Source organism: Geotrypetes seraphini, chromosome 2, assembly GCF_902459505.1.
Source record: "Geotrypetes seraphini chromosome 2, aGeoSer1.1, whole genome shotgun sequence".
Lineage (NCBI taxonomy): Eukaryota > Metazoa > Chordata > Amphibia > Gymnophiona > Dermophiidae > Geotrypetes > Geotrypetes seraphini.
The window spans coordinates 360,778,197-360,803,838 of record NC_047085.1 but is presented as its reverse complement, the minus strand read 5'-3'; the positions used below and the strand labels follow the sequence as shown (position 1 = coordinate 360,803,838).

At 40.6% G+C, this 25,642-nt stretch overlaps 1 protein-coding gene across 14 annotated transcripts in view; it reads right to left on the bottom strand.

Moving 5' to 3' along the window:
- Nucleotides 1–6,182: 6,182 nt before the first annotated feature.
- IKZF1 (IKAROS family zinc finger 1) overlaps nucleotides 6,183–25,642 on the bottom strand; it is a 245,193-nt gene continuing 225,733 nt past the window's right edge. For all 14 annotated transcript variants that reach the window (XM_033930481.1, XM_033930483.1, XM_033930482.1 and 11 more), the window contains one exon: nucleotides 6,183–7,732. In XM_033930481.1, coding sequence (XP_033786372.1) covers nucleotides 7,029–7,732 — 704 coding nt within the window. In that variant the 3' untranslated portion in view covers nucleotides 6,183–7,028. The remainder of the gene's footprint in view (nucleotides 7,733–25,642) is intronic.

Here is a 25,642-nt window from a genome sequence, read left to right as displayed (position 1 = left end):
ACCTGATTGCATTGAAAGACAGTCAGATTTGTCATTAAATAGATATGCTGTAATTTCGCAATGACCGATGTTTCCGAAGGCAACACCAGTTGCTTCCACGCTAACGCCAGGACCATCCAGCCTGCAGTAACTATACTGTATATGCTAATAAGCACTTCTCCTTTGTTCGGAATCCTGGTGGCCCTACATTCAACAGATTCCATTCCAATTTATTGTACACCAACACCCCCCCCCCCCCCAAAAAAAAAAAATAAATAAATAAAATCTCAATAGCCAGTTTAAAAACAGTTCCAGAATCTTTGAGCATGAATTTATTGCCACCAGATATGTAGAAATGTCCTTTCATAACCATAATAGTGCCAAGATAGGCTATCCCCTGAACCATACATCTTGTTCAGTTGTTGTGATGTATAGTACCAAATATACAGAGCTTTATAACCATTTTCCACAAAAGAACTAGCAATGGAAACCTTTAACAATGAAAGAAACATTATACCCCATACTTTTGGTTCATAATGACTCCCTATGGCCTGCTCCCAAACTACTGTGTATTTTTTTCTGAAGCTTGAGCGCCAACAGTTGCCCTATCCAAACTGGGTTACGATGTTATAGGGTCTTCTACCATTTTTGTGTAAACTTTCTAGAGCTAGCAACTTCTGCCTAAGACCCTTTTCTTTTTGGGTCTTTTTTTCATGCCCTTTAGGCTTCTAGGGAGATAATTTTTTTCCTGCAAAACCGCTTTCAGACCTTCCCAAAAAGTAAGTAGACTAACATCCTCTCTATCACTGAACTGGATATACTCTTGTATACCTTTCTCCAATTGTGCTATATTTAAGGAGTTCAATAGCAGTGCATCATCTAAACGCCACCTTGGGGTGCAAACCTCTGGTGGAGTTAATGATAGCATCAGCACTACTGGAGCATGATCTCACCAAAGGCTAGCCATGGTGGGTTTCTCTGAACAAATTCTTGATTGGTTCAGTTCATATTTTTCCAATCGCACTTCTACTGTCTTGTTCAACAATTCTTTATCTACAACTTACCAAAACAACTTCGGTATCCCGCAGGGATCAATACTTTCCCCCCTTCTGTTTAACATTTATCTGGCCCCTCTACTGACATTGTGTCAATCCATAGGCCTCACTGCTTTTGCCTATACAGACTACATACAGACCATCCATCCTATCGATGCTTCTGATCCCATAAATATCAATATCATCAATTCAAAATTAGACAGTTAGTAGTTGGCTAAGTGCTTTCACTTAGTATACCCAAAACTCACTGCCTTCTTTTCCCCTGGAAAGACAACATTCGACTTTCTTCCCCAATTTCCATTGAGGGCCTTCCAATTGTCTCGGTCAATATAATTAAAATCCTGGGAGTTATAATCGACAGTAAATTATCTTACCGATCTCAAATAAGTGCTGAAGTTAAAAATTGTTTCTTTAAGAACATAAGAATTGCCGCTGCTGGGTCAGATCAGTGGTCCATCCTGCCCAGCAGTCCGCTCATATGGCGGCCCTCAGGTCAAAAACCAGTGCTCTAAATGAGTCCAGCCTCACCTGCGTACGCTCCAGTTTAGCAGGAACTTGTCCATCTTTGTCTTGAAACCCTGGAGCGTGTTTTCCCCTATAACAGACTCCGGAAGAGCGTTCCAATTTTCCACCACTCTCTGGGTGAAGAAGAATTTCCTTATGTTTGTACGGAATCTATCCCCTTAGAATGATTAGATATTAGCTACAATTCTGGAACCCCAATCCCTTAATATTCTGATCCATTGTCTTATTATTTCCAAACTAGATTACTGCAACTCATTATACAAAGGTATTTGCCAAGACGACATTCGGCATCTTCAACTTATCCAAAATACAGCCATAAAAATCATCACTAACATGAAGAAATTTGACCATGTTACCCCGCTGTTAAAAAACGCTCATTGGCTGCCTATTCCACATAGAATTACATATAAAATTGCCATTCTCTCTTTCAAAGCTCAAAAAACTAAAGAACCTGCATTTATCCACAAGCATCTTATCCCACATGATCCACTTAGAACATTAAGATCCATCACTCAACATCTTCATGTTCTCTCTTTAAAAATCATCAGTACCCGTAGGGCTACCTCATTTGCCGTTACTGCTCCTACAATTTGGAATTTCCTCCCAACCCACATAAGGGCAGAAAATAATCTAGAAAAATTCAAAGGAAATTTAAAATGCTTTCTTTTTAAAGACGCTTATGAAATCTGATCTGGTCCATGTAGCATTCTGTTCTATTTAAACTCTGATCTCTCCCCATTCCCTCGGTTTTTACCTTTAATGTGTTCTTTTCTCTAAATATTGTATTCTCCCCTCTTTCCTTTTGTTTCATTGTGTCATGTTTATTTGATTTGTTATATAGTCTGTTTTATTTGCATTGTTTTAGTTTGTCTCAATGGTTTCCCCTATTTCTAATGTAAAATGCTTAGAAGTAATGATTAGCGTTTTATCAAAATTTTAATAAACTTGGAAACCACCCCCGTGCCTCAATACTAGAATTGTAAGGGGAGGATGGGGCAGACCGCCCTGGGTGCCAGATTCACGGGGACACTGGCACCTCTCCTCTCCGTTCCTCAACATACATCTTTAAAGGCTCGCCAGCATGAGCAGCATCTTCCACTTGCTGTTTGCGGCAGCCTTGGCTCCCTTCTGACATCACTTCCTGTTCATGGGACCATGATATGATATCATAAGGGAGACAAGGCCAGCGCGAGCAGCAGGTGGAAGATGCTGCTCATGCCAACGAACATGTCAAGAGGTACTCAGGGGGTGGGGGAGGTGCTCAAGTGGTGGGGAAGAGTGGGGGGGTGCCTAAACAATGGGGAAGAGTGAAGGGCGGTGCACAGTGCAGCGATGCCAGGTGCTACCACCCCGGGTGCCAGTCTCCCTCACTACACAACTGACTGGAAGACAAAATTGTTTGCCTAAGACCCCCTAAGGTAAACCACATGTCTAAACAAGAGTAAGAAGAGTGAACTGCAGAAAAATAAGTAAAATTCCTGTGGACTGGATGGCAACAGTGCTAGCTATCATGCAAATCCCACTTATGCACTAATTTTTTGAAGTCTCCTTCTATCAACTTTAGCATACCCATGTTATCCAACTGGGGGTCGATAGCGAGATTGAAGTCCCTCATAAAATGATATGACTAATGTTTCTGAAAATATTGGTCCACCTGTTCATAAAATATGTGTTGATCATTATTACGAGCGTAAATGTTAACTAGTGTACTCATATACTGTTGTTGCTCTCCAGTCATACAAAAGAAGGTGCCCTTCCTTATCTTTGTAAATTCTTTTTCATCTTGGTGGTCCAATGATTTAGATAACAAAATCACCACTCCATGTGTCATTTTCATGGCCATATTGGAAGCCAGGATATTTGGAGTTATGCAGAAGGGTTTCATGTTCAGGTAAAAGGTGGGTCTCTAATGCTTTAAGATGATCCACCTCCTTAAAAGGGAGGCCACATTTTTGCACTGAATTTAGAACCCCTAGCATTGATTAAATTGAAAATAACAAGTAATATTTGAGAAGATTATATGTAACCATGGTCCAGATATTTATAGTCCATATCACAGTCTGAAGAGCATATAAAATCAACCCGCCCCTCAACATCATGAAATCCATGGAAACTCTCACCTTATCATCTGTCCAACCCACATTTCGAACCACAGTGTCTCCATTCTCTTTCCTTTTTCCCTGCCCTCCCTCCCCCACCCCACCCCCTCCTTCAAAAACTTCTAGGCCCATCTATATTCTTCATGAGCCTAACACTCTTGTAACTACACCCCTACCTCCTGAGCCCCAACCACTCAATGGATATAAATCTGCAGTAGACAGATAAGTAAACAGCAGTTATGAAAAAAAGGTTCAACCATTAAGAGAACATTCAATCTACACTTCAAGAAACCTTATTAGTGTGTCCAAACCCCCATATAAGCCAGAGCAGCTTAATATCAGGATTAAGAGTCATCACTTATCCACTGCATCCTTTTGATTGGTCAGCTCATATTGCAGTCAATATCCTTTCTGTGCCATGCTGCACCAGCACTGTCCCAACACCATCACTCATTCTGAGCCCAGGGTTTCCAGTGTAGAATCACTAACCTCTAGATTCAGATGGTTCTCTCACAGAATGCTTGTACTGTTGTCGCCTTGTGTTGCACATTACCAAAAATAAAAGACAGCCCAAAGGAAATGCCCACCAATAACGAATACTGAGGGAGGAAAGCACTTACATGATTCCTTGAGGTCCATGCCTTGTACGAAGCGATGGCACAGAGATCTGCAAAGGTCTCTACCCAGACTCCATCCAAATCTATGGATCCTACCTTATGAGCTGCCTGCAAAATCTGCTCCTTAATAGGAAAGTGATGAAAGGAGGCTATAATGTCTCTAGGTTTCTCTGATATTTTTGGCCCCAACACTCAATGAGTCAAATGTGCTGTGTGGAGAGGACTTACAAAATAGTTGAAGGATAGAGAGGTCAAAATTGTGAACTAGCAAAACTGTAAATAAGACTTCTCAATATATATGGAACTGAAAGTATAAATATATAAATTGCATGTATACATTCTTCACATACACTCAGAAAATGTGTGATCCGACCAAGAGCCTAGACTCCTATAGCCGAACACACTGTCCCATCACAGTGTATGACTTTAGTGTAAAAATGCTGGCTAAGTCAAAATGCTCTTTGTGTAATAACAATAAAGATTTTCAGTGGCAAGAAAAATAAATTCACTTAACTTAAAGAGTTGTTACAGGTCCCGACATGGACCATGTTTTGAGGGTCTTTTTCAAGGAACCCAAGAAAAGAGAGGTTTTAGACTTCAAATGCCAAGGAAAAACATGTGATTCAGATGAGAGAAATTTTTCATATAATGAAGGAACTCACATATTCTAGCTGCACATATTCTAGCTCAATGGGAGATAATACTTCAATCCAGCCACTAGTCAATAGAAATTTATGACAAATTTGTTGCATCAGTTTAACAACCCTTCCGGTACTCCCTGGACCCAGACATTCTCCAAGCCCTCTAACTTTACACTTAAGTTCTTAAGCTTAATAGTGGTATCACTGTGCTTCTGATGTAAATCTTGGAACTCTCCATTATTGTCTAATACTCATTCCTCAAATTTGTTGAGTCATTGGCTCATATCATTAAGCTGTGAGTTTATGGTTGTGATAACAGCCCTGAAGTCTTGCTTGACACCTAGAATCATTGTTTAGAGCTCTGATATCCACTTTTTCATTTCTCCACTCGTCAGCAGTTGATTCACATTAATTGGATCCATGCCCTCTTTTTAGGATTGCCAGATTTCCTCTTTAAAAAAAGAGGACATGGGGGAAGCCACTGCTTGCCCTGGATCAGTAGCATGGAATATTGCTACTCCTTGGGTTTTGGCCAGGTACTAGGGACCTGGATTGGCCACCGTGAGAATGGGTTACTGGGCTTGATGGACCATTGGTCTGACTCAGTAAGATTATTCTTATGTTCTTAGGCCATCTGGCCCCACTCTGCTCTGCCCCAGCCCCACCCCATTCTGCCTCCAGCTTTGCCCTGTGAGGAACAGGGCGGACTCCAGCCGAACCTCCTGTCTCCTTCCTCAAGGTCTGGAGGGTCTCTGCGCTTGTGTGGATGTCAACATGATGACATCATACGCATGTGTGTGCGTATGATATCATCATATCGATGTCCACGCATGAACAGAGGGCCTCCAGACCCGGCCCTGAGCTCGGGAACTTCCAAAACCCGGACAAACTGCTGGGTTTTAGAAATCCCTCCAGGCACCTGGACAGTCCTCTAAAATGAGGACATGTCTAGGTTTCCCCAGACGTTTGGTAACCCTACTTCTTCATGCCAAATTTTTTGGTGTCCTTTTTAGAATTCAGGGGGGAAATGGGAACTTAATTGGACTTTTCACTCAGATGTCCTATTGTAAAATTATACTCCGCCTCCCCAACCACTGTGCATTATGTGCAAGCATGAGAGAGATATAACATAGTGTTAGTAAAAGATCCCCTAAGTGAGGGAAAAGCTTTGAACAGACCAGTTTGCACAAGTAAATGGCTCTGAAAACCGCCTTCTATACAGTCATCTTCAGAACTATCACACAGTAACAGTGGCCATTACGCTAATTTAGTCCTTAGAAAAAGCACTTTATTCCTTAAAATGTACAGGTCACAAGGGTCTGAAAGAGATACAGGCAGCTGGAGGTAAAGTTGTTGAAAACAGCTCAAAGAACTTCCAAGAGACAATATTATTTGGTAACAATAGAAACCTATGCACCCTAATTAGAATACACAATGGCAGTAGAGTTAGATTGTTTAATTTGTTTAGGGCTGAATTCAAGAAATCCGCATATGAAAGTCAAAGTTGTATTTGATATCAGCCCCTATTACATGCATAGCACTCACACTACATTATATTAGCCCACTGTACCGCCTTTATACTTGACATGAAATAGCTTGAGACAGCATGTAAGTAACCCTATTTCTGATATGTACACGTACAAAAGCTTCAGTTGGCTTTGTCCATGTTGGCTCTCGGTCAAACACAGTCTTTGGATGGCTATAGTGGGAAAAGGAAAGGAGCCAAGGGAAGCAATTACAAGGAGAAGAGTATGTCACATATATGATTAAAAAGCTCCTCCCATCTGCATCTCCTCTTACATTTATATTTTCACCTGGTTTTGGTATTCTAAACATGGACACATCATCTAGCAATAAAAAAGATGCCTTATTAATAACATGTGTTTATATATACATATATTAAAAACAAAACAAAGAAAGTCTTGCAGACTTGCAATATGCATGCCAGCAAGAGATGTGCTAAAAATGTGGGACACAGAAAAATTTCAGGGTTTTTTTTTTTTTTTTGGTTTTTGTTTGCTTTGTCCCTCCAAAGAATATGTTTCTTTTCATGTGCTTCTTCACGTGACTCTAGGAGGTCTGCATACAAGCTACTGTGGTGTCTGTAGGAATCTAGACTATGTGGATACGGTGCTCCCCTCGAGTTATGTGTGAAGAGAATTCATACTTGTCCTGGCTCTGGTAACCACACATGTTGCATTCAAAAGGATCACGGAAACCATGGCAGCCCATGTGGATGGTGTACATCACATGATCCAAATAAAGGATCCTGCAGTGTTCACATTTAAAAACCTTCAGTGGCTCCCCACTGCTACTGATCACTTTGATGGCATCCTGGGAGTTGTCAGACCCTGCTCTCAATAAGTCGTATGGCCTGTGGTCTTTCAGGGGTAGCCCATTCCTTGCCTGGGGGGGTATATGGTTTGTAAGGTATATCAGGCCTCCGCTTCCCTCATTGTTGCTCTCTGTGTCTGTTGAGTCTTGGCAGCTGTTGCTCGGCGAAGCTTCCTTTTCGGAAGAATTGGATTTGACCTTGGAAAGCAATAACAGATTCTCCACTGCGCCATCGTGAGCTGTGTGGTTGGCGTAACTGTGGCCGTCAACTTGGGGCTTGTGGAGCTGATACATGGAGCTGATGACCTGTCCCACATCAGAGCTGCTCGGGGGTGTCTGCACAAGGGGTCGTAAAGACTCCGCCCCCAGGTAGCTGATGGCACTGTTAATGGCCTGGTCGATCACATGAGGCTGCATCATTTCATTCTCTTTTTCATAAGTGGTAGTGGCATCGTACGGAAGATCCGACAGTCGCTTCTCACCTGCAATGAGAAACAAAAGAGAGTTTTATAAAGAGAAAACAAAGCACTCATCACATTATAACAGAAGTGCACGGTCAATTGAAAAACACCTCTCTGTTTCTCTGGAATACATCTTTTTTTTTTTTTTTTAATTCTTTATTCATTTTTAAAACTTTCAATAAGTGCAACATAAGATGCAATCATTTTACACTTCAACTTCACTTAATATACCATCAAAATCTAATTCATATTAAATATCCCTCCCCCCTTATACCCAACAATTGTTCTTAAGCATATGAAAACATAAAGTATCCCCACCCCCCTCCCCACCCTGGACGTATATGAACAAAGGGAAAAAATACTATTCATTCTGTACAATATTTTGTTAATGGCTCCCAAACATCCCTAAATTTCTTAAAATGCCCCTGCTGTATGGCTATTACCCGCTCCATTTTATAGATCTGGCATAATGAATTACACCAAAAATTATAATTCAGCCGATCCCAATTTTTCCAGTTTTTCATAATTTTCTGTATGGCAACCCCTGTCAACATGAGCAAAAGTTTATTATTATTAGAAGATATTTGGCTCTTAGCTCTCATTAAAGTAACAAATAACACAGTATCATATGATAATGCCACCTTTTAACCTACATAGAAATGGCCAGGTGATCTGATTTGCATGCAGAAGGACAGATGGAACAAAGCAGTGATCTTCAACAGCTCTCCAAAAAAATGGGAACAGGCAAGAAATATTCAGTACAATTGGTTAAAGTGAACCAGGAATAAAGAGGGCAAAATACTTATTTATAAATTTGGTCATTGATTAAAAATTCAAACATGTAAATACACTTCTCCCTCTGTATTCGCTGCGATAGGGGATTAACAGAACCGCAAATACAGAAAAACCGCAAATAACTTTTTCATATGTTATTCGCTATTTTCTTTTAAAATCCATCGTGAATATGGTGAAACCGCGAATAACATGGTGGGAGACCTGATGTGCTCCTGAAGGAGAGGCAAAACACGGTGAAAAAAGTGCTGGGAATCGGCAATTTTCTCTGATGTAATTTGGGGGGGGGAAGCCAGCAAGCTAAAAACTGTGAATAATCGAAACCGTGAATGCTGAAACCGCAAATATGGAGGGAGAAGTGTAGCTGCAATCATTGTTTCCTCTAAGCTGAGTGGGAGTCCTCCAACTGCATTTCTACCAGTAGGGGGTGATGCTTCAATATTGTGTTTTCAATTGTTAGAGAGAGGCAGGTTCCCTGGAGTCCTGCACAGCTTGCCTGTCCTTCACTATGAAAATGTGATAGTGAAACAGCACTCTCTACCAGCAGGACTGTAGGTGAAAGACGCCTGCTCAGCTTCAAGGGAGCAATGGCTGCAAGAGATAGAAACTCAACTATTAACAAATGTAGACAAATAGAAGAGCTCAGAAGAATAAAACTGATGATAGATCAAGGGTACATGTCTCCATTTCTCATCAGTCACCAAAAATCTTGTTTTCAGATAGCATTTAGGTGGTATGGTTGCATTTTTTTTTTTTTTACAATGTACTAGTCTAAGACCAAGGACATTTTGCCTTCAACAACTTAAGTTGTGTGCCCTTGCATTAGCATAACACATTTTCTTCATTAAACTCCAGTTTGCCTCTCACTGAGTGAGTGAAGGAAGTCAGTAAATGGATGAAAAGTGTGTGTTGGGGGAGGGGGGTAAAGAACAGAAGAAAAAGGAATAAGAATGTTTAGACACAGGGACAGGTCTAGAAGCAGAAAAACAAACAAAAAATTGTTGAGGATACTGTCAATAATGTCTCCAGATCTAGATGTGCCCTTGAGTCACAGTTAATTCCTGGCAACCACACAGTGAGGGACTCCTCTCTTCACCCCCTCCCCCCACCTTGTGGTTTCCTTAGTGTGATACAAGAGTGGTTTGAAATTGCCATCTTCTGTGCCTTACAAGACACCACTAAGCTGCTCTTATCCAACACTTTTGGGGGGGGGGGTGATATGAACTGGCATTGCTGCCAGAACCTGCTCAGTATCACACCCAAGGCAATAGAGGGTTAAGTGACTTGCCCTTGTCCACAAGAAGCTACTGTTGGATCTTCCATTTTCTGGTCTAGTGCTCCAACCATTATGGTTTATTTAGTTATATCCCCCTTTAACAAGGTGGGTTACAATTCCACATTCACAATAAGCATTACAAACAGCCATAAGACACACGTGTATAAACTTCATCAACATATCATACAATTTACCCAGTTAAAATGCTCAGCACCCATGCCTCATTTTGCAAAAAAGATGGCTCTTCAAAAGCCTCTTAAAAACAGTCACATCTTTTTGCTTTCTAATATACAGTACAATGGAATAGCATTAGGCTATTTTTCCACTTCACCATTAATTTCTCAGGTAAAAAATAAAATCATCAGGTCAATATACATATAGCAGTGTGCGCTCTGCTAAATGTATAACTGCTTAATATAGAAAAATTGGAGGAATTCTATGAATAGAATTATAGGTAATTTCAGATATATGTATAACACTATGGGGCTTATTTTCAAGAAAGAAAAACATCCAAAAAATGGCACAAAGCAGCATATGGATGTTTTTTCACAAAAACATCCACATTGTTATTTTTGAAACTCATTTTAAAGATATTTTTCTATGCAGTTCATCTAAATCTCAAGGAGATCTGTTGGAGACATATTTTAGGTGGGACTAGGGCAGGTTTATAATTTGGACATTTTTCTACAATAACATGGTAAAAATGTTCAGGGCCAAAAAATAGGATATTTTTGGCTAGGCCTGTTTCAACAGTGACTAAGTACCAAAAAAGTTGCTCAAATTGGCCAGATGACAAAGGTAGGGATAAAGTATGATTCTCCTTAATCCCCCAGAGGTCACCTCCCCCCTCCCCCCATAGAGTTGAAAGTGACAGTACATATTAGACTCTGGGCCTCTTCTATCAAACTGCTGAATGGCCCATGCTGCTTCCAACACACATAGAGTTCCTATTAGCGTCGGGAGCAGCGCAGACCATTCAGCGCGGTTCTCTGCGCTAAAAACTGCTAGCGCAGTTTGATAGAAGAGGCCCTCTATTTTTAAGTGTTGTTTTTTTAACAACTGAATTATGCATGTTTGTTTAACATTTTATGCTTGTTACTATGGAAACCGTATAGGTAATATACGGTATATAAATTTTTTAATAAATAAAATAAATAGATATAATGGCCATTTTTCTTAGAGCAGAAAGCAGGACCATGGAGTTACCTAGTGGTCAGTGCAGTGGACTGTAGAGAAGGGGACCTAGGCCTAGATTCTAACATTTGTGGTGGAAAGTGTAAGCACCCCCAAAAACACAAAGGGCCAGATTCTATAAATGGCACCTTCATTAGGTGCCGCTAGACATTCTAATTGTGGCTGCCTAAGTTTGGGATTAGCACCTAACTTAAAAAAAAAAATTCACTTAATTGGTGTGGGTGGTAATTGACCATGCTGGTTTTAAAAAAAAAAACAAGATAAATTAAACAATTTAAGAGTTTGGTGCCAAACTGTTAGGATGCCTAGCGACGCCTGAGGAGGTGCCCTCCCATGCCTAAGGACGCCTAATGGCACTTACGTTAAACAGTAGGCGTGGTTATGGGCGGAGAATACGCATGGTTGACTTAGATGAGTGAAAAGCTGGCCTAATGGAGCGGTGCCTACCAGAAATTGGGCATGGTTAGGGACAGATCTTGGGTGTGTTTTGTATGTAGATGCCTAAACTGGACTTACTGTAGGTGCCGGTATTTAGACCAGGAAAACCCTGGCATAAATAGAGAGTATCTAAGTCTAGTTTAGGCACCATTAGGCAGGATTCTAAAAATGGCACTTAACTTAAGATTGACATGTGATAAGCACCGTGTTCCTCAGCACCTAGGTTTTTGGTGCGGTGTCTAAAATCAGGGCCAAAATGTCTAAAATAGGGCATTTTTTTGAACCAAAAAGATAGATGCTTTTCTAGTTCGAAAGTGACCGTGTATGGCACTGAATTTTGCAAAATATCCATAATCAGATTTGGATGTCGTACTGAAGAAAGGGTTGAGGATTCTGGGGATGGTGTAGCAACAGCAATGGATAAAGTGAAACAAACATAAAGTTTGGAAAAGAAAATTGCTTGGCAACCACATGACCAAATGCAAATATATAAACTGTATGAGAGAAAGAAAACACAGGCCAATCATACATCCCCAAAAGGTAAGAATTCTCATCTATATCATTTGAAGAATAGTTGGCTGTAATGGGAACGACACTACAGCCGGTGGTGGAACAGCTTTGATCATCTCTTTTCATTTACTGTGCGGCATCAGTAAAAAGGAAAACTACTTTCAAAATTCGCTGAAAAATACTTCAGTAAAGACTCAAATTGTAACAGACACTGGAGCAGTAAGATGCTGTCAATGTCCAACCACCATCTTGACTTCTCCTCTTCCAGCTAAGCTTCCAATAGCCTTTCTCATTCATGTTAAGCACTTATCCCCAGCTGTCATAGAGCCTGTTTATACTGTCGCTTTCAACTTTTAGAGGGAGGTAGGAAGGGGTCAATGACCCCGAGGGATCATGCCTTCTCTTCCCCTGATTATCATGTCATGTCTAAGTCTTCCTTCCCTCTAAGTATAATTAGTTTGTAAGCCATCCTTGTACTATGGACTAGACCAGGGGTGTCAAAGTCCATCCTTGAGGGCCGCAATCCAGTCAGGTTTTCAGGATTTTTCCAATGAATATGCATGAGATCTATTAGCATACAATGAAAGCAGTGCATGCAAATAGATCTCATGCATATTCATTGGGGAAATCCTGAAAACCTGACTGGATTGCAGCCCTCGAGGAGGGACTTTGACACCCATGGACTAGACAATAAACCCCACTAAACTGTGCTCATCGTCTTGAGAATTTTTATATTTTGTGAATGCCAATTCTTTTGCCTTTATTTTCTCCACCACTAGTTTGGAGAACTATATCGGTTTCCTTTTTCTCTTGGTTTTATTTATTTTCTTCATGTAAAGGTTGATATTTATTGTTATTGCTCCTTTCAGCTTGGATCATTGTTTTTTCACTTTTCTTATGTCTTCCCATCCTATTAGCTCTTTTTTCAGAGACTCCTCCATTTTACTAAAGCCTACACATTTGAAATTCAGGACTTTGAGTTTTGTGTGGCCACCCTCCACTTTAGTTGTTATATCAGACCAAACCATTTGATGATCACAGCTGCCCAGGAGGGCACCCACTTGTACATTAGAGACACTTTCCCCATGTATGAGCACCAGATTCACTTTGTCCTCGTCGGTTCAATCACCATTTCTGAGCAGAGCTCCTTGAAGGGCATCCACTATCTCTCTACTTCTTTCTGATTCCGTAGACGGAACTTTCAAATTTGCATCTGGTAGGTTGAAATCACCCAGCAATAGCACTTCTCCTTTCTTTCCCAACTTTTGGATATCTGCAACAAGATCTTTATCCATTTTCTGTGCTTGAGTCGGAGGTCTGTAGACAACACCTACGTAGATAGAAGTTCCATCTTCTCTTTTCAAAGTGATCTATATTGTTTCTTCCTTTTCCCATACCCCCAGCATTTCAGCTGCTTAGATATTAGTCTTTACATAGAGAGTACTCCTCTACCTTTGTGACCATCTCTGTCCTTCCTAAAAAGACTATAACCCTATATGTTTGTGTCCCATCCATGGGAATCATTGAACCATGTCTCTGTGATTGCTACAATATCCAAGTCTGCCTCTAACATCAGGGTTTGCAGATCATGATTTTTGTTGCTTAGATTGTGAGCGTTTGTGGTCATTGCTTTCCAGCTACTTTTCAGCTACAAGTGCAATTTTATTTTTTGTCTATTTTTTTTGTTTAGTCTTACTTCCTGTTGCTTTTCTAAGAAGTGTATTGCTAATGTTGTTGTTTACATTGCTATCTTTACTACTGTCACATCTTGTTTTTTGCTGGGGATGGCCACCATAAGTGTGCTGCATAACACAGGCCACCTCCACTTTCTAGTTTAAATGCCTAGAAACATATTGCATGAATTTCTCAGCAAGGATTCTTTTACCTGACATAGCATAATGCAGCCTATCAATACAATATGGTATTTTATTTTTCCATATATTCCCCATTCTCCTAGGTACTTAAAGCCTTCTTGATATACATAGTAACATAGTAGATGATGGCAGATAAAGACCCGAATGGGCCATCCAGTCTGCCCAACCTGATTCAATTTAAATTTTTTTTAAATTTTTTCTTCTTAGCTATTTCTGGGCAAGAATCCAAAGCTCTACCTGGTATTGTGCTTGGGTTCCAACTGCCAAAATCTCCGTTAAAACCTACTCCAGCCCATCTAAACCCTCCCAGCCATTGAAGCCCTCTCCAGCCCATCCTCCCCCAAACGGCCATATACAGACACAGACCGTGCAAGTCTGCCCAGTACTGGCCTTAGTTCAATATTTAATATTATTTTCTGATTCTAGATCCTCTGTGCTTTTTTAAACTCAGTCACAATTTTTCTCTCCACTACCTCTCCGGGAGCACATTCCAGGCATCCCCCACCCTCTCTGTAAAGTAGAATTTCCTAACATTGCTTTTGAATCTACCATCCCTCAAACTCAAATTATGTCCTCTGGTTTTACCATTTTCCTTTCTCTGGAAAAGATTTTGTTCTTCGTTAATACCCTTCAAGTATTTGAACATCTGAATCATATCTCCCCTGTCTTTCCTTTCCTCTAGGGTATACATATTCAGGACTTCCATTCTCTCCTCATACATCTTCTAGCACAAGCCTCTTATCATTTTCGTCGCCCTCCTCTGGACCGCTTCAAGTCTTCTTATGTCCTTCGCAAGATACGGTCTCCAAAACTGAACACAATACTCCAAGTGGGGCCTTACCAATGACCTGTACAGGGGCATCAACACCTTCTTCCTTCTACTGGCTACACCTCTCTTTATACAGCCCAGCATCCTTCTGGCAGCAGCCACTGCCTTGTCACACTGTTTTTTCGCCTTTAGATCTTCGGACACTATCACCCCAAGGTCCCTCTCCCCGTCCGTGCATATCAGCTTCTCACCTCCCAGCATATACCTCCCCAAATGCATTACTCTGCATTTCTTTGCATTGAATTTTAATTGCCAGGCATTAGACCATTCCTCTTACTTTTGCAGATCCTTTTTCATATTTTCCACTCCCTCTTCAGTGTCTACTCTGTTACAAATCTTGGTATCATCTGCAAAAAAGGCATACTTTTCCTTCTAACCCTTCAGCAATGTCACTCACAAACATATTGAACAGGATTGGCCCCAGCACCGAACCCTGAGGGACTCCACTGCTCACCTTTCCTTCCTCCGAGCGACTTCCATTAACCACCACCCTCTGGCGTCTGTCCGACAGCCAGTTTCTAACCCACTTCACCACTTTGGGTCCTAACTTCAGCCCTTCAAGTTTGTTCAACAGCCTCCTTTGAGGAACTGCATCAAAGGCTTTGCTGAAATCTAAGTAAATTACATCTAGCATATGTCCTTGATCCAACTCTCTGGTCACCCAATCAAAAAATTCAATCAGGTTTGTTTGGCACGATTTACCTTTTGTAAAGCCTTGTTGCCTCGGATCCTGTAACCCATTAGATTCAAGGAAGTACACTATCCTTTTTTCAGCAACACTTCCATTATTTTTCCAACAACCGAAGTGAGGCTCACCGGCCTGTAGTTTTCTGCTTCATCCCTGTGACCACTTTTATGAATAGGGACCACATCCGCTCTCCTCCAATCCCCGGGAACCATTCCCGTCTCCAGAGATTTGTTGAACAACTCTTTAATAGGACCCGCCAGAACCTCTCTGAGCTCCCTCAGTATACTGGGATGGATCCCGTCGCTTTGTCCACCCAGACTTTATACATCAGACTCTGAGCCACCTATTGAAGTTTTCGGTATTTAGTAAGCTTGCCTCTCCTTTTCCATAATTAGACAGTCTTTACAAAAGGTTTTAACCCTTCCCCCAGCTCCTGAAAAGCTTTCTGTGTCATAAGTGGGGGTATTGCTAGCTAGGTCATTTGTTCCCAAGTGGATAACAACATCAACTTTAGAATTCTTAGTTTCTTCCCTAATTATAGGCAGTATTTGTTTGGTACTCCAGGTGGCTGAGAATCCTGGGAGGCATTTCACTCTTTTAGGCTCCTAACAGCAATAATTTTCTGGTTTAAACTTTCTTTTTTTTCCTTTGGGGTGCTTGAATTTCCTTCACTGATTTTAGTTCCATCTCAATTCTGTTTTCCTGAGTAATGCAATGTTCTAATGGAACAAAATAAATCTGTAGGGCAACTATTGTGAGAGTGGATGTTTCTGTGTCACTTGTCACAATCTACCTGAGCCTACTGTGACCCATTTATTCCTGGATTGCTTTATTTTTTGAGGCCGTAGTGGTAAATTGGCATGATTCTGTGGAGTGATGGAAGATGCTTTAATTGCATCCAATTCCTGCTTAAGTTTACAGAGCTTCTCCTTGAAACTAGAAAACTGAAAACAGATGGGGCAAGCTTTAAGTCTCCAGATGGTACGCCATGGAACTAAAGCATCACAATGATTACACTGAATAAAAGTCATCCCGATTGGTTGGTTTGGGAATTGACTGAGAAGTATTCTTGATTATTGGGTTGACTATATATCAATAGCAAACCCAGGGATGGGTGGAGTGTGGGGAGGGTGGGTGGGACTATAAGTCCTTAATTCAACAGAAAACAAACAGATGAGAGCCAAACTTCCCAAAAAGTAAAGGGAAAGAGTATTTAATTTTTCAAATGTTTTTACTAGTTGAAAGTAATGTGATCGGAAAGGGAAAGTGTAAGAGTATATGCATAAAGCAAATCAGAGATATACAATTCAAGATTACTTAGCTCTTAGAGAGTTGCTGTGCTATAAGCACATGTGTTTCCACTAAAGCTTTGTCACAGGAAATGAAAGTACCCCAGGAAATGGCCCTTGCAAGCTAGACACTGGCTCAAGACAACTATTCAAATAGTCCAATGGCAAGCCATACCCTTATTAAAATTTCAGTGGTCCAATAGCAAGCCAAATCCTTAAGCTCCCTTTATTACACAGCTGAGCAGAACAAAAGATACAGGATTTTCTGAACCCAACGAACCCCTTTCCACTGAGCAAAACACACATAGAATTTGAAAAACCTTACTTTAGCAGAGCAGAGAAACACAAGATTTCAAAACCTAAGCTCCCCTTTTACTAGAGCGGTACAAAGACCATATGACATTTAATTTTTCTGAATTTCACTGTCAGGGGATATGGCATGAGTACTGAGTTAGGTGGAAGACGTTTGGCAGTTAATGAGCGGAACTTATCACATGCTGTCTAATGCAGAGTTAATATGGGACCATTTACTGCTTCCTAAAGAGGCAGTAAGTGCTTCTGCATTATCCAAGAGCAGATATCACACGCTAATTCAAATGTTAACATATGATCTACAATTAAAAAAAAAAAAAAAACCCAGTGGGAATGCCCCTTCATGATGCACAGTTAATTTTGGTCTTGTTGCATATTAAAATCCTGTGTTAATGTGTGTTAAGCCCAAAGCAACGCCCTGTAGCAGAAAGGCCCCTAAATAAAGATTTTTACTATTTATCATTTCTAATGCACTGCCAGTTGTATGCAGCGCTGTACATTAAACATGTAAGAGACAATCCTTGCTGATAGAGTTTACAGTCTAATCAAAATAGACAAATAGGAGTTAGAGAATATCTCACAGAGAGAATGATAAAACAGACACTGGTAAGAAATAGGAGTTAAAAGCAACCTAAAAAAGTGGGATTTTAGCCTTTAACGCTATGTGCACATGATAGCACTATAGAAATGATAAGTAGTAGTAGTAGTAGATATGAACACGGCCAAAGACGGAGCTTGATGTACTGACTCAGGCAGTCTGTTCCAGGCATATGGTGCAGCAAGATAGAAGGGTCGGAGTCTGGAGTTGGCAGTACAGTAGAAGGGTACAGATAAGAAACACTTATCTGATAAATAGAGTTTCTGGGGAGGAGCGATACTGAGGAGCTGCAGAGTTTTGTTTTGGTTTTTAATTGCATTTCAAATTTAACATATCACCAATCCACAGAGATATACAGAAATATAGAAATAATGACAATCCCCAAAAAGCAAAAGCTGCCCGTTGGGTAGCCCAGCCAGAAAAGAGATTATTCAGAATCAAGCCCCCCCCCCCAAGTCATCCCATACAGCGACGATAAGGTTCTTATACAATTACATTAACATCCTCTCTAGCCTTAAGAAAATCATCCAATTGTTTAGGATCAAAAAATTGAAAATGATTAACCTCAAAAGTTACAAAGCAAACAAGGAAAACATAAAACAAGTTCAGCGCCCAGGGCTAAAACCCTAGAACGATAGGCCAAAAAGGCCTTGCACTGCATTTGTGTATCTCTAGCTACTCTAATGTTTCAGCCAAAAAAGAAAACATCAAGAAATCTGAATTGTTGCGGTCATGCTCCAAAACAAAAGTTACTACCATAGTTGCTCCCTGTGTAACTATTTCCAAAGAGGATTCCAAGAAAGATGTTAAATTCATTTCAACATTTTCAGAGTTCATTATGGGCTCCTTCTATCAAGACGTGCTACGGGTGTTAGCGCGTCGGACATTTCATCACGCGCTAACCCCTGCTGCAGCCTAAAATCCTAATGCCTCGTCAATGGAGGCGTTAGGTATTAGCATGGCAGGCAGTTTAATGTGCGGTATTCCGCGTGTTAAACCGCTACCACGCCTATGTAAAAGGACCCCTATATATTGAGCTCTTGTTATTGGTGGAACTGAATCACATGGAATCTTCAAAGTTTCCAAAAAATATCATTTCACCATATCAACAGAAGAGATTAATGGAGATTTTTGAAAGTTCAAAAATCTTAAATTATGCCTTCTGACTTGATTTTCCAAATATTCCAATCTACGTTGGATATAGATTTTCTCTTTAATTGAGGCAGTCTCACAACTTTCCAAAGTCTGAATCTTAGTTTTTAGGAATTCTAAATATATAGCACAATTGTCAATAGCCTGAGCCTGAGCAATGACTGCTTCTGAAAGAATTGTTATGTCTTTACTATGATCATTAAGTACCTTCTTTAGAGAGGAGTTAATGCCCTGCAAAGCGTCCCAAAATGTTTCTAATGTCACTATGGTAGGTCTCTCTGTAACAGCCTCAAATGAAACAAAGGAAGTTGGTCTCTGAGCCTTGACCAAATCACTCACTATTCTCTCTGAGGCCTAGATTCTCAAAAGTTTAACACCGTTGCTCAACTGTTTTCCAATGGTTTAGCCTGCACGCATTTTAGCGGCAGATTATCAAAATGGCTTATCTCTGTTTTTAGCGAGGTTTCTAGCAGTCTCTGACACTGACATGCAAATGGGCTCTTCAACATTAATAGGAGCACTCCGGTGGATTCCTTAGAATCACCGAGCCATTCTCCAAGAGTGGCGTCAGCTTTTGACAACAAAAATCTGTGACTGGTTCAGGGGTGCTGGTACAGTGACAGAATTGTTTAAAACCCCAGCATAGCAGTGTCAGAGATTGCTAGAAAAGCCGTTTTGAGAAGTGCCCCCCCCCCCCGCCCCAAGCAGCAGGAGAGATGTCTACTATCTCCTGCTGTCAAGCGACCCCCTTCACCCTGTAGCAACAGAAAAGAAGCCCATTTTCTCCCGCTGCCACACAACACCCATCCCTGCAGAGGGAGAGATGCCCACCCTCTCCCGCTACCAAGCGACCCCCCTCCTAGCAGTGGGAGAGAATGGGCATCTCTCCCGTTGCCAAGTGAATCCCCCCCCCAGCAGTGGGAGAGATGCCCATTCTCTCCCGCTGCATCACAACACTCTCCCTCCAACTCCGACACACCTTCCCCATACTTTAATTAGATGGCTGACTAGAGGGATGACTACTCCCTCTGGCCAGCTGGCCTGCCTCTTCCAAAATGGGCCTTCCCCTCCCCAGTGCATCCTGGGATGCACCAGAGAGGGGCCTGGGGTTCTGATTGGCCCGAATGACTAAGGTCCCTCCTACGGGGCGTCTGGGCCAATCAGAGCCTTAGGCCCCTTCCTGGTGCGGGGAGGTTTAAATAACCTGAGCCAATCAGAGCCTCAGGCCACTCCCTGGTGCATCCCAGGATGCACTGGGGAGGGGAAAGCCCATTTTGGAAGATGTGGGCCAGCTGGCCGGAGGAAGTAGGCATCTTAATGGTCAGCCATTTAATTAAAGATACAAGTGAGAGGGGTCGGAGGTGGGGGGGGGGGTTGTGATGCAGCGGGAGAGAATGGGCATCTCTCTTGTTACTTGGGGGAGGAGTTCACTTGTCAGCAGGAGAGTGTGGGCATCTCTCCCACAGCATGGGGGAGTTTCTTGGCAGTGGGAGAGAGTGGGCATCTCTCCTGCTGCAGGGTGTGTGTTGTTTGGCAGCAGGAGAGAATAGGCATCTCTCCCGCTGCTGGGGTTTTTTTTTTCGCTTGGCAGCAGAAGAGGGTGGGCATCTCTCCTGTGGCAGGGGTGTGTGTGTATGTGGTGTTGGTTGGTTGGCTGTTGTGTTCTGTGGTTTTTTTTAATGTTTTTGTGTTTTTTTTGTACTTGTGCTCATCACTATCACCAGCGATGGGCACATGCAAATTTAGTACGTCTTCGCTACTCTCCGCCAACCTCATTTACATGAGCATTTTTTTGAGAATGACTTGTTTTTTTAAATTCACTACCAGAGGCTGCAATAACAGCCCGTCATATTTTAACATGGTTTTTTAATAATCTAGGCCTGAGAGCATTCTCAAAGCTGCTTGTCTCCTTCGGTCATCCTCCTGAATCAGAGAATTTTCAGAAGGCAAAACACCCCCAGTAGCTTCAGGGAGCTGCTTTGAAATCTGAGCATCTCTAATATCACTTCACTTTGCTCCTGCACTGCTCCCTGGTTGAGGCGGTGGCATTTGTTCAACAGGGCCCTAAGCTGCTGCCCAATGATGTTTCCAAGACAGATTGAGACAAAAGGGGGGGGGGGGTCGGTGATCCAAAGCAGCAGAAACCTAGACTCCATGTAAAGTTGTTTGCCTCGTTGCTGGAGTAGAAAAAGAGGCTGGGGGAAACTCTTTAACTTTCCCATGTCTCTTTCCCATTTTACCTGGACAAGGAGGAACAGATAAGGCTTCAACAAATACGGTAGATAAGAGCCCCTGCTAAAACACAGTCTCCTATAGCAACGCCATCTTGGATCCATGCCCGAGGAGCTGCAGAGTTAATGCACTTGTAAGTAAATAAGAGGAGTTTGAACTGGATATACAGAAATGGAAGTGACTCAAGGAGAGAGGTAATGTGAATATAGCAACACTGGTGGTATACAAGAGAGATGGTTTAGTGGAAGATCTGTGAAAAGCGAGTTGCAGTAATCTAGGTGAAAGGTGATAACAGTGTGGATAAGGGTGTTGGTAGTGTGCTCAGAAAGGAAAGGTTGGATTTTGGTGATATTATAGAGGAAGAAACAACAGGCTTTAGCGGTCTGTTGGATTTGTGCAGAAATGGAGCGAGAAGAATCAAAGATAACCCCAAGGTTGCGAACTGACAAGACAGAGAGGATGAGAGTGTTATCCAGAGAAATAGAGAATGGGGGATTTTTTCCAGTGATATATTATAATTGGGGTTTTTATTCCAATTCTTTTTTGTTTTTTTTAATCTTTATTAAGTTTTCAAGACTAATACAAAATGCAGAAAATTATACAAACATTAATAATCAAAATAAGCACTTATATTAAATCAATAACAATGCAGAAAAAATAACCCCCCCCTCCCTTCCAATACATTCAATCAAGGAATAAACAAAAGAGGTAGCCCTCCCCTTCCCACCCTGTCCTGGGTGTGTGGAAATAAACAAAAATTAAAGACAACTATGATGAAGTAATAAAAGACGTCAATGGGCCCCATACCAGTTTAAATAAATTGCTATGTCCCAACATATCAGCATTCATTTTCTCATACCTATAGCTTGGAGCATAAACTCGCCCACCAAAAAGGAAAATTAAGGCAATCATAATTTTTCCAATTGCGAGTTACTATTTGCATGGCTATCCTGGTCATAATTAGGAAAAGCCTGCATTTATGGGGGGCTTAATATTCAATAATGTTTCACATATGATTACCTCATATGTCAATGCAATTGTTGATTCCAGTAAGGTATTAATCTGTCCCCATATTGACTTCCAAAAGTTGAGTATCAAAGAAAAATAGAACAGATGATCCAATGTCCCAATGTCTAGATTACAATGCCAGCATCTATTAGATTTAGAACTGTCTAACTTTTGCAAATGAACTGGGGGTCCAAAAAATCCTATGCAACAAGAAAAATCAGGTTTGTCTCATAGATGCTGACGCTGTACATCTCATTCTCCAAGTCCAAATTCGTGGCCATTGACACGAAGAAATATACTGCTTTATCTCAATGCTCCAAATGTCTCTAAGACTAGTTTTTGGTTTTTTATTCAAGAATTCAGATATTAATTTATACCACCAGGCGGTCTGATGCCCTAATAAATCTGTCTGGAAGCATAGGACCTGCAAGCTATAATGATTTTTTAGATTTCGCCAATCAGGGAATCCATTCTGAATGGCCTGCTTCAACTACAACCACCTATAATTTTGAGACTTTGAAATACCAAATGATTGTTGCAGTCGTGAAAAATCAAGCATTTTCCCATTTGATAGAACATCATCTAGTGTACATATACCTGCCTGCATCCAATGCTTCCAGACAATCCCAGATTCGCCAATTTGAATCTTGGAGTTTAGCCATAAGGATTGATAAGTAGATTTCTCTATTGGAATATCTGTTAATTTATTAATAAATTTCAAGGTTTTCCAGGTGTCAAATAAAATACTATTATCCTTAACATATCTGGGTAACTTGATACTCAACACATGAAACAATCGTAATGGGGAAATAATTTGCCACTCTAAGTGCAGCCAATCAGGAAGATGTTCCATGAGCTCAGGAAGGATCCTGTGCATACCCTGACGCAGTATATAGGCCTGATGATACCTATAAATATTCAGGAAATTTACCCCACCCACTGCAATTGGTTTTTGTAAAGATACTAAAGCAATTCGAGCTGTTTTACCTAGCCAAATAAATTTGGTAAGGATACTATTTATTTTTTTGTAAAAGGATCCCTGAAAAAACACTGGCAACATACCCATTTGGTAGCAAACCACAGGCAAAATCATCATCTTAACCGTTTGTACTCTCCCCCACCAAGACAGATGTAAAGGGTTTCATTGCTTACACAATTCTGTGACCTTAAGCAATAGAGATTTTTCATTTACTTTCGTTTGTTCCAGTGTTTTTTGAATCCATATACCTAAATATTTTATACCCTCTTCTTTCCAAAGAAAAGGGAATGTATCAAATAATCCTTTTAGACAGACAGTGTACATTTAGCGGAAGAACCTTCGATTTACTCCAATTTATTTTATATCCAGAAAATTTCCCAAATCTGTCAATCAAATCCAGTAATTGCGGAATGGTAGTTTCAGGATTTCTCAAATGAAACAAAATATCATCTGCATACACAGAGACTTTAAATTCCCGACCTGCGTAAGGAATACCCTGAATCTCCTTTGCCTGTTGAATAGCCAATAACAAGGGTTCCAGAACAATATCAAACAGTAAAGGAGATAATGGACACCCTTGTCTAACTCTCCTCTCTGAATTCGTCTAGTATTTTTAATATTTGATAAAATATTGCTTTTATTTACCTATTTTAATTGTCCCTTACAATCTTTTTATATTGTACACTGTCTAGACATTTGTTTTGATAGACGGTATATCAAAAATAAAGAAACTTGAAACTTGAAGTGTTCCGAAAAAGTATTATTAATATATAATCTGGAAAAAGGGGAATTGTACAAGGTTTGAATCATTTGTATGAATCCGGATCCAATACCAAACCAATCCATTGCTTGATACACGCACGTCCATTCCACACGATCAAAGGCCTTCTCTGCATCCAAAGATACAGAAAAGGCCGGATCTTCCATGGCTTTTGTTAAATTTAACATATGAAAAGCCAGTCTGGTGTTGTTTGATGAATGTCTTTGAGCAACGAACCCCATTTGGTGCATACTGATAATATAAGGGAGAGCCTTAGCCAAGCGCAAAGCCAATAACTTAGCCAGAAGTTTTCCATCTACATTAATCAAAGAAATAGGCCTGTAATTTGAAACCAGCTTAGGATCTTTATTTGGCTTCAGCAAAACAATTGTTAAAGATTCTGCCATAGTACCAGCAATACAACCTTTAGTTAGTTGAGCCTGATATAAATTTAATAAATGAGGTAATAGGGAAATTTGGAATGATTTATAAAACTCTACAGTGAAACCATCACCACCTGGAGCGGATCCAACTCTAAGAGACTTCAATGCTGCTTGTAGTTCTTTCAGTGATATAGGCACCTCAGGTTTCCTTTTATATGCTTGGGAATTATTGGTCCCTTGATTGACTTTAAAAACTCTAAATCCTCTAGGTCAGGGCTGTCCAACCTGCGGCCCCGTGAAGTATTTTGTGTGGCCCCGGTTGAGGGCAATGCAGTGTTTTCCTCTGCTGCCTCCAGGTGTTTACCATCTTGCTGGCTCCCTCCTCTGTCTTGCTGCAGCGTCTGCGTGTTTGTGTGGCCCCAGAAACATTTTTTTCAGCCAATGCGGCCCAGGGAAGCCAAAAGGTTGGACACCCCTGCTCTAGGTCTTTATTTGAATAAGGCTCAGAAGAATGTAAAGCTTTATAAAAGTTAAAAAAATTGTTTTAAAATATCTCCAATTTGAGAATGAGTTTTCCCCTTCTCATCTTTAATAGTCACAATCTTTACTTTTCTTTTTATAGCTTTAAGATAATTAGCTAATACTCTTCCCACTTTATTCGAGTTTCCATAATTCAGAGCCTGTTGAAAAAACAATTCTTTTCTAGCCAGTTGAGAGGAAATCTCATTGTATTTATATTTAGCTTTTAAGAGGGCCTGTAAAGTAGGTTGTTCCCATTTCAAGGCCAATTGTGACTCCAAGTCCTTAATATTTTGTTCCTGATCAGTAAATTCCATTTTAAGCTGTTTCCTAATATGTGCCGAATATGATATGATTTGCCCCCTCATGGTAACTTTGAAAGCATCCCACAATGTTTCTAATGAGATTTCCTCTGAGGCATTGATTTGGAAATATTCATTCATTTTTAATTGAAATTCTTCAAGAAAGTTTGAGTCTGCAAGCAATGTATTATTAAATCTCCACACAGGTCTACTACAATCTTGTTCAGCAAACTTAAATTCAATCCAGACTTCACCATGGTCTGACAAAATAATTGGATCTATGGTGGCTTTTGTTACCTGCTGTACTAATTTATCTGATACAAAAACATAATCTATTTGTGAAAATGATTTATGGACATGGGAACAGAAAGAAAATTCCCAATCATTAAAATGGAGAATCTGCCATATATCTTTCAGTGCACAGGATTGTACCAAGTTATCTAATCCTAATGATTTTATTATTTTGCTTGGTTTTTTGTCCAATAATGGATCCATAACAGCATTAAAATCTCCCGCCACTACTACATTAGAAGCAGCCAGTGGTATCAACTGCTGAAGAGTTTTAAAAAATTCAGCTTGATTTGAATTAGGGGCATAGATGTTAAAGAGCACCAATGTATCTTTCCCCAAGCTCATGTCTACATGGATTCATCTCCCTTAGGGATCAGCAGAATTCAAATTAAAAGTAACTAAGCATTTCTTAATAACTAAAATAGCAACTCCAGCCTTTTTACCTACAGCAGGAGCAAACAAACATTGTCTAACCCACCACCCACTTCCAACTTCTTTGATTCCA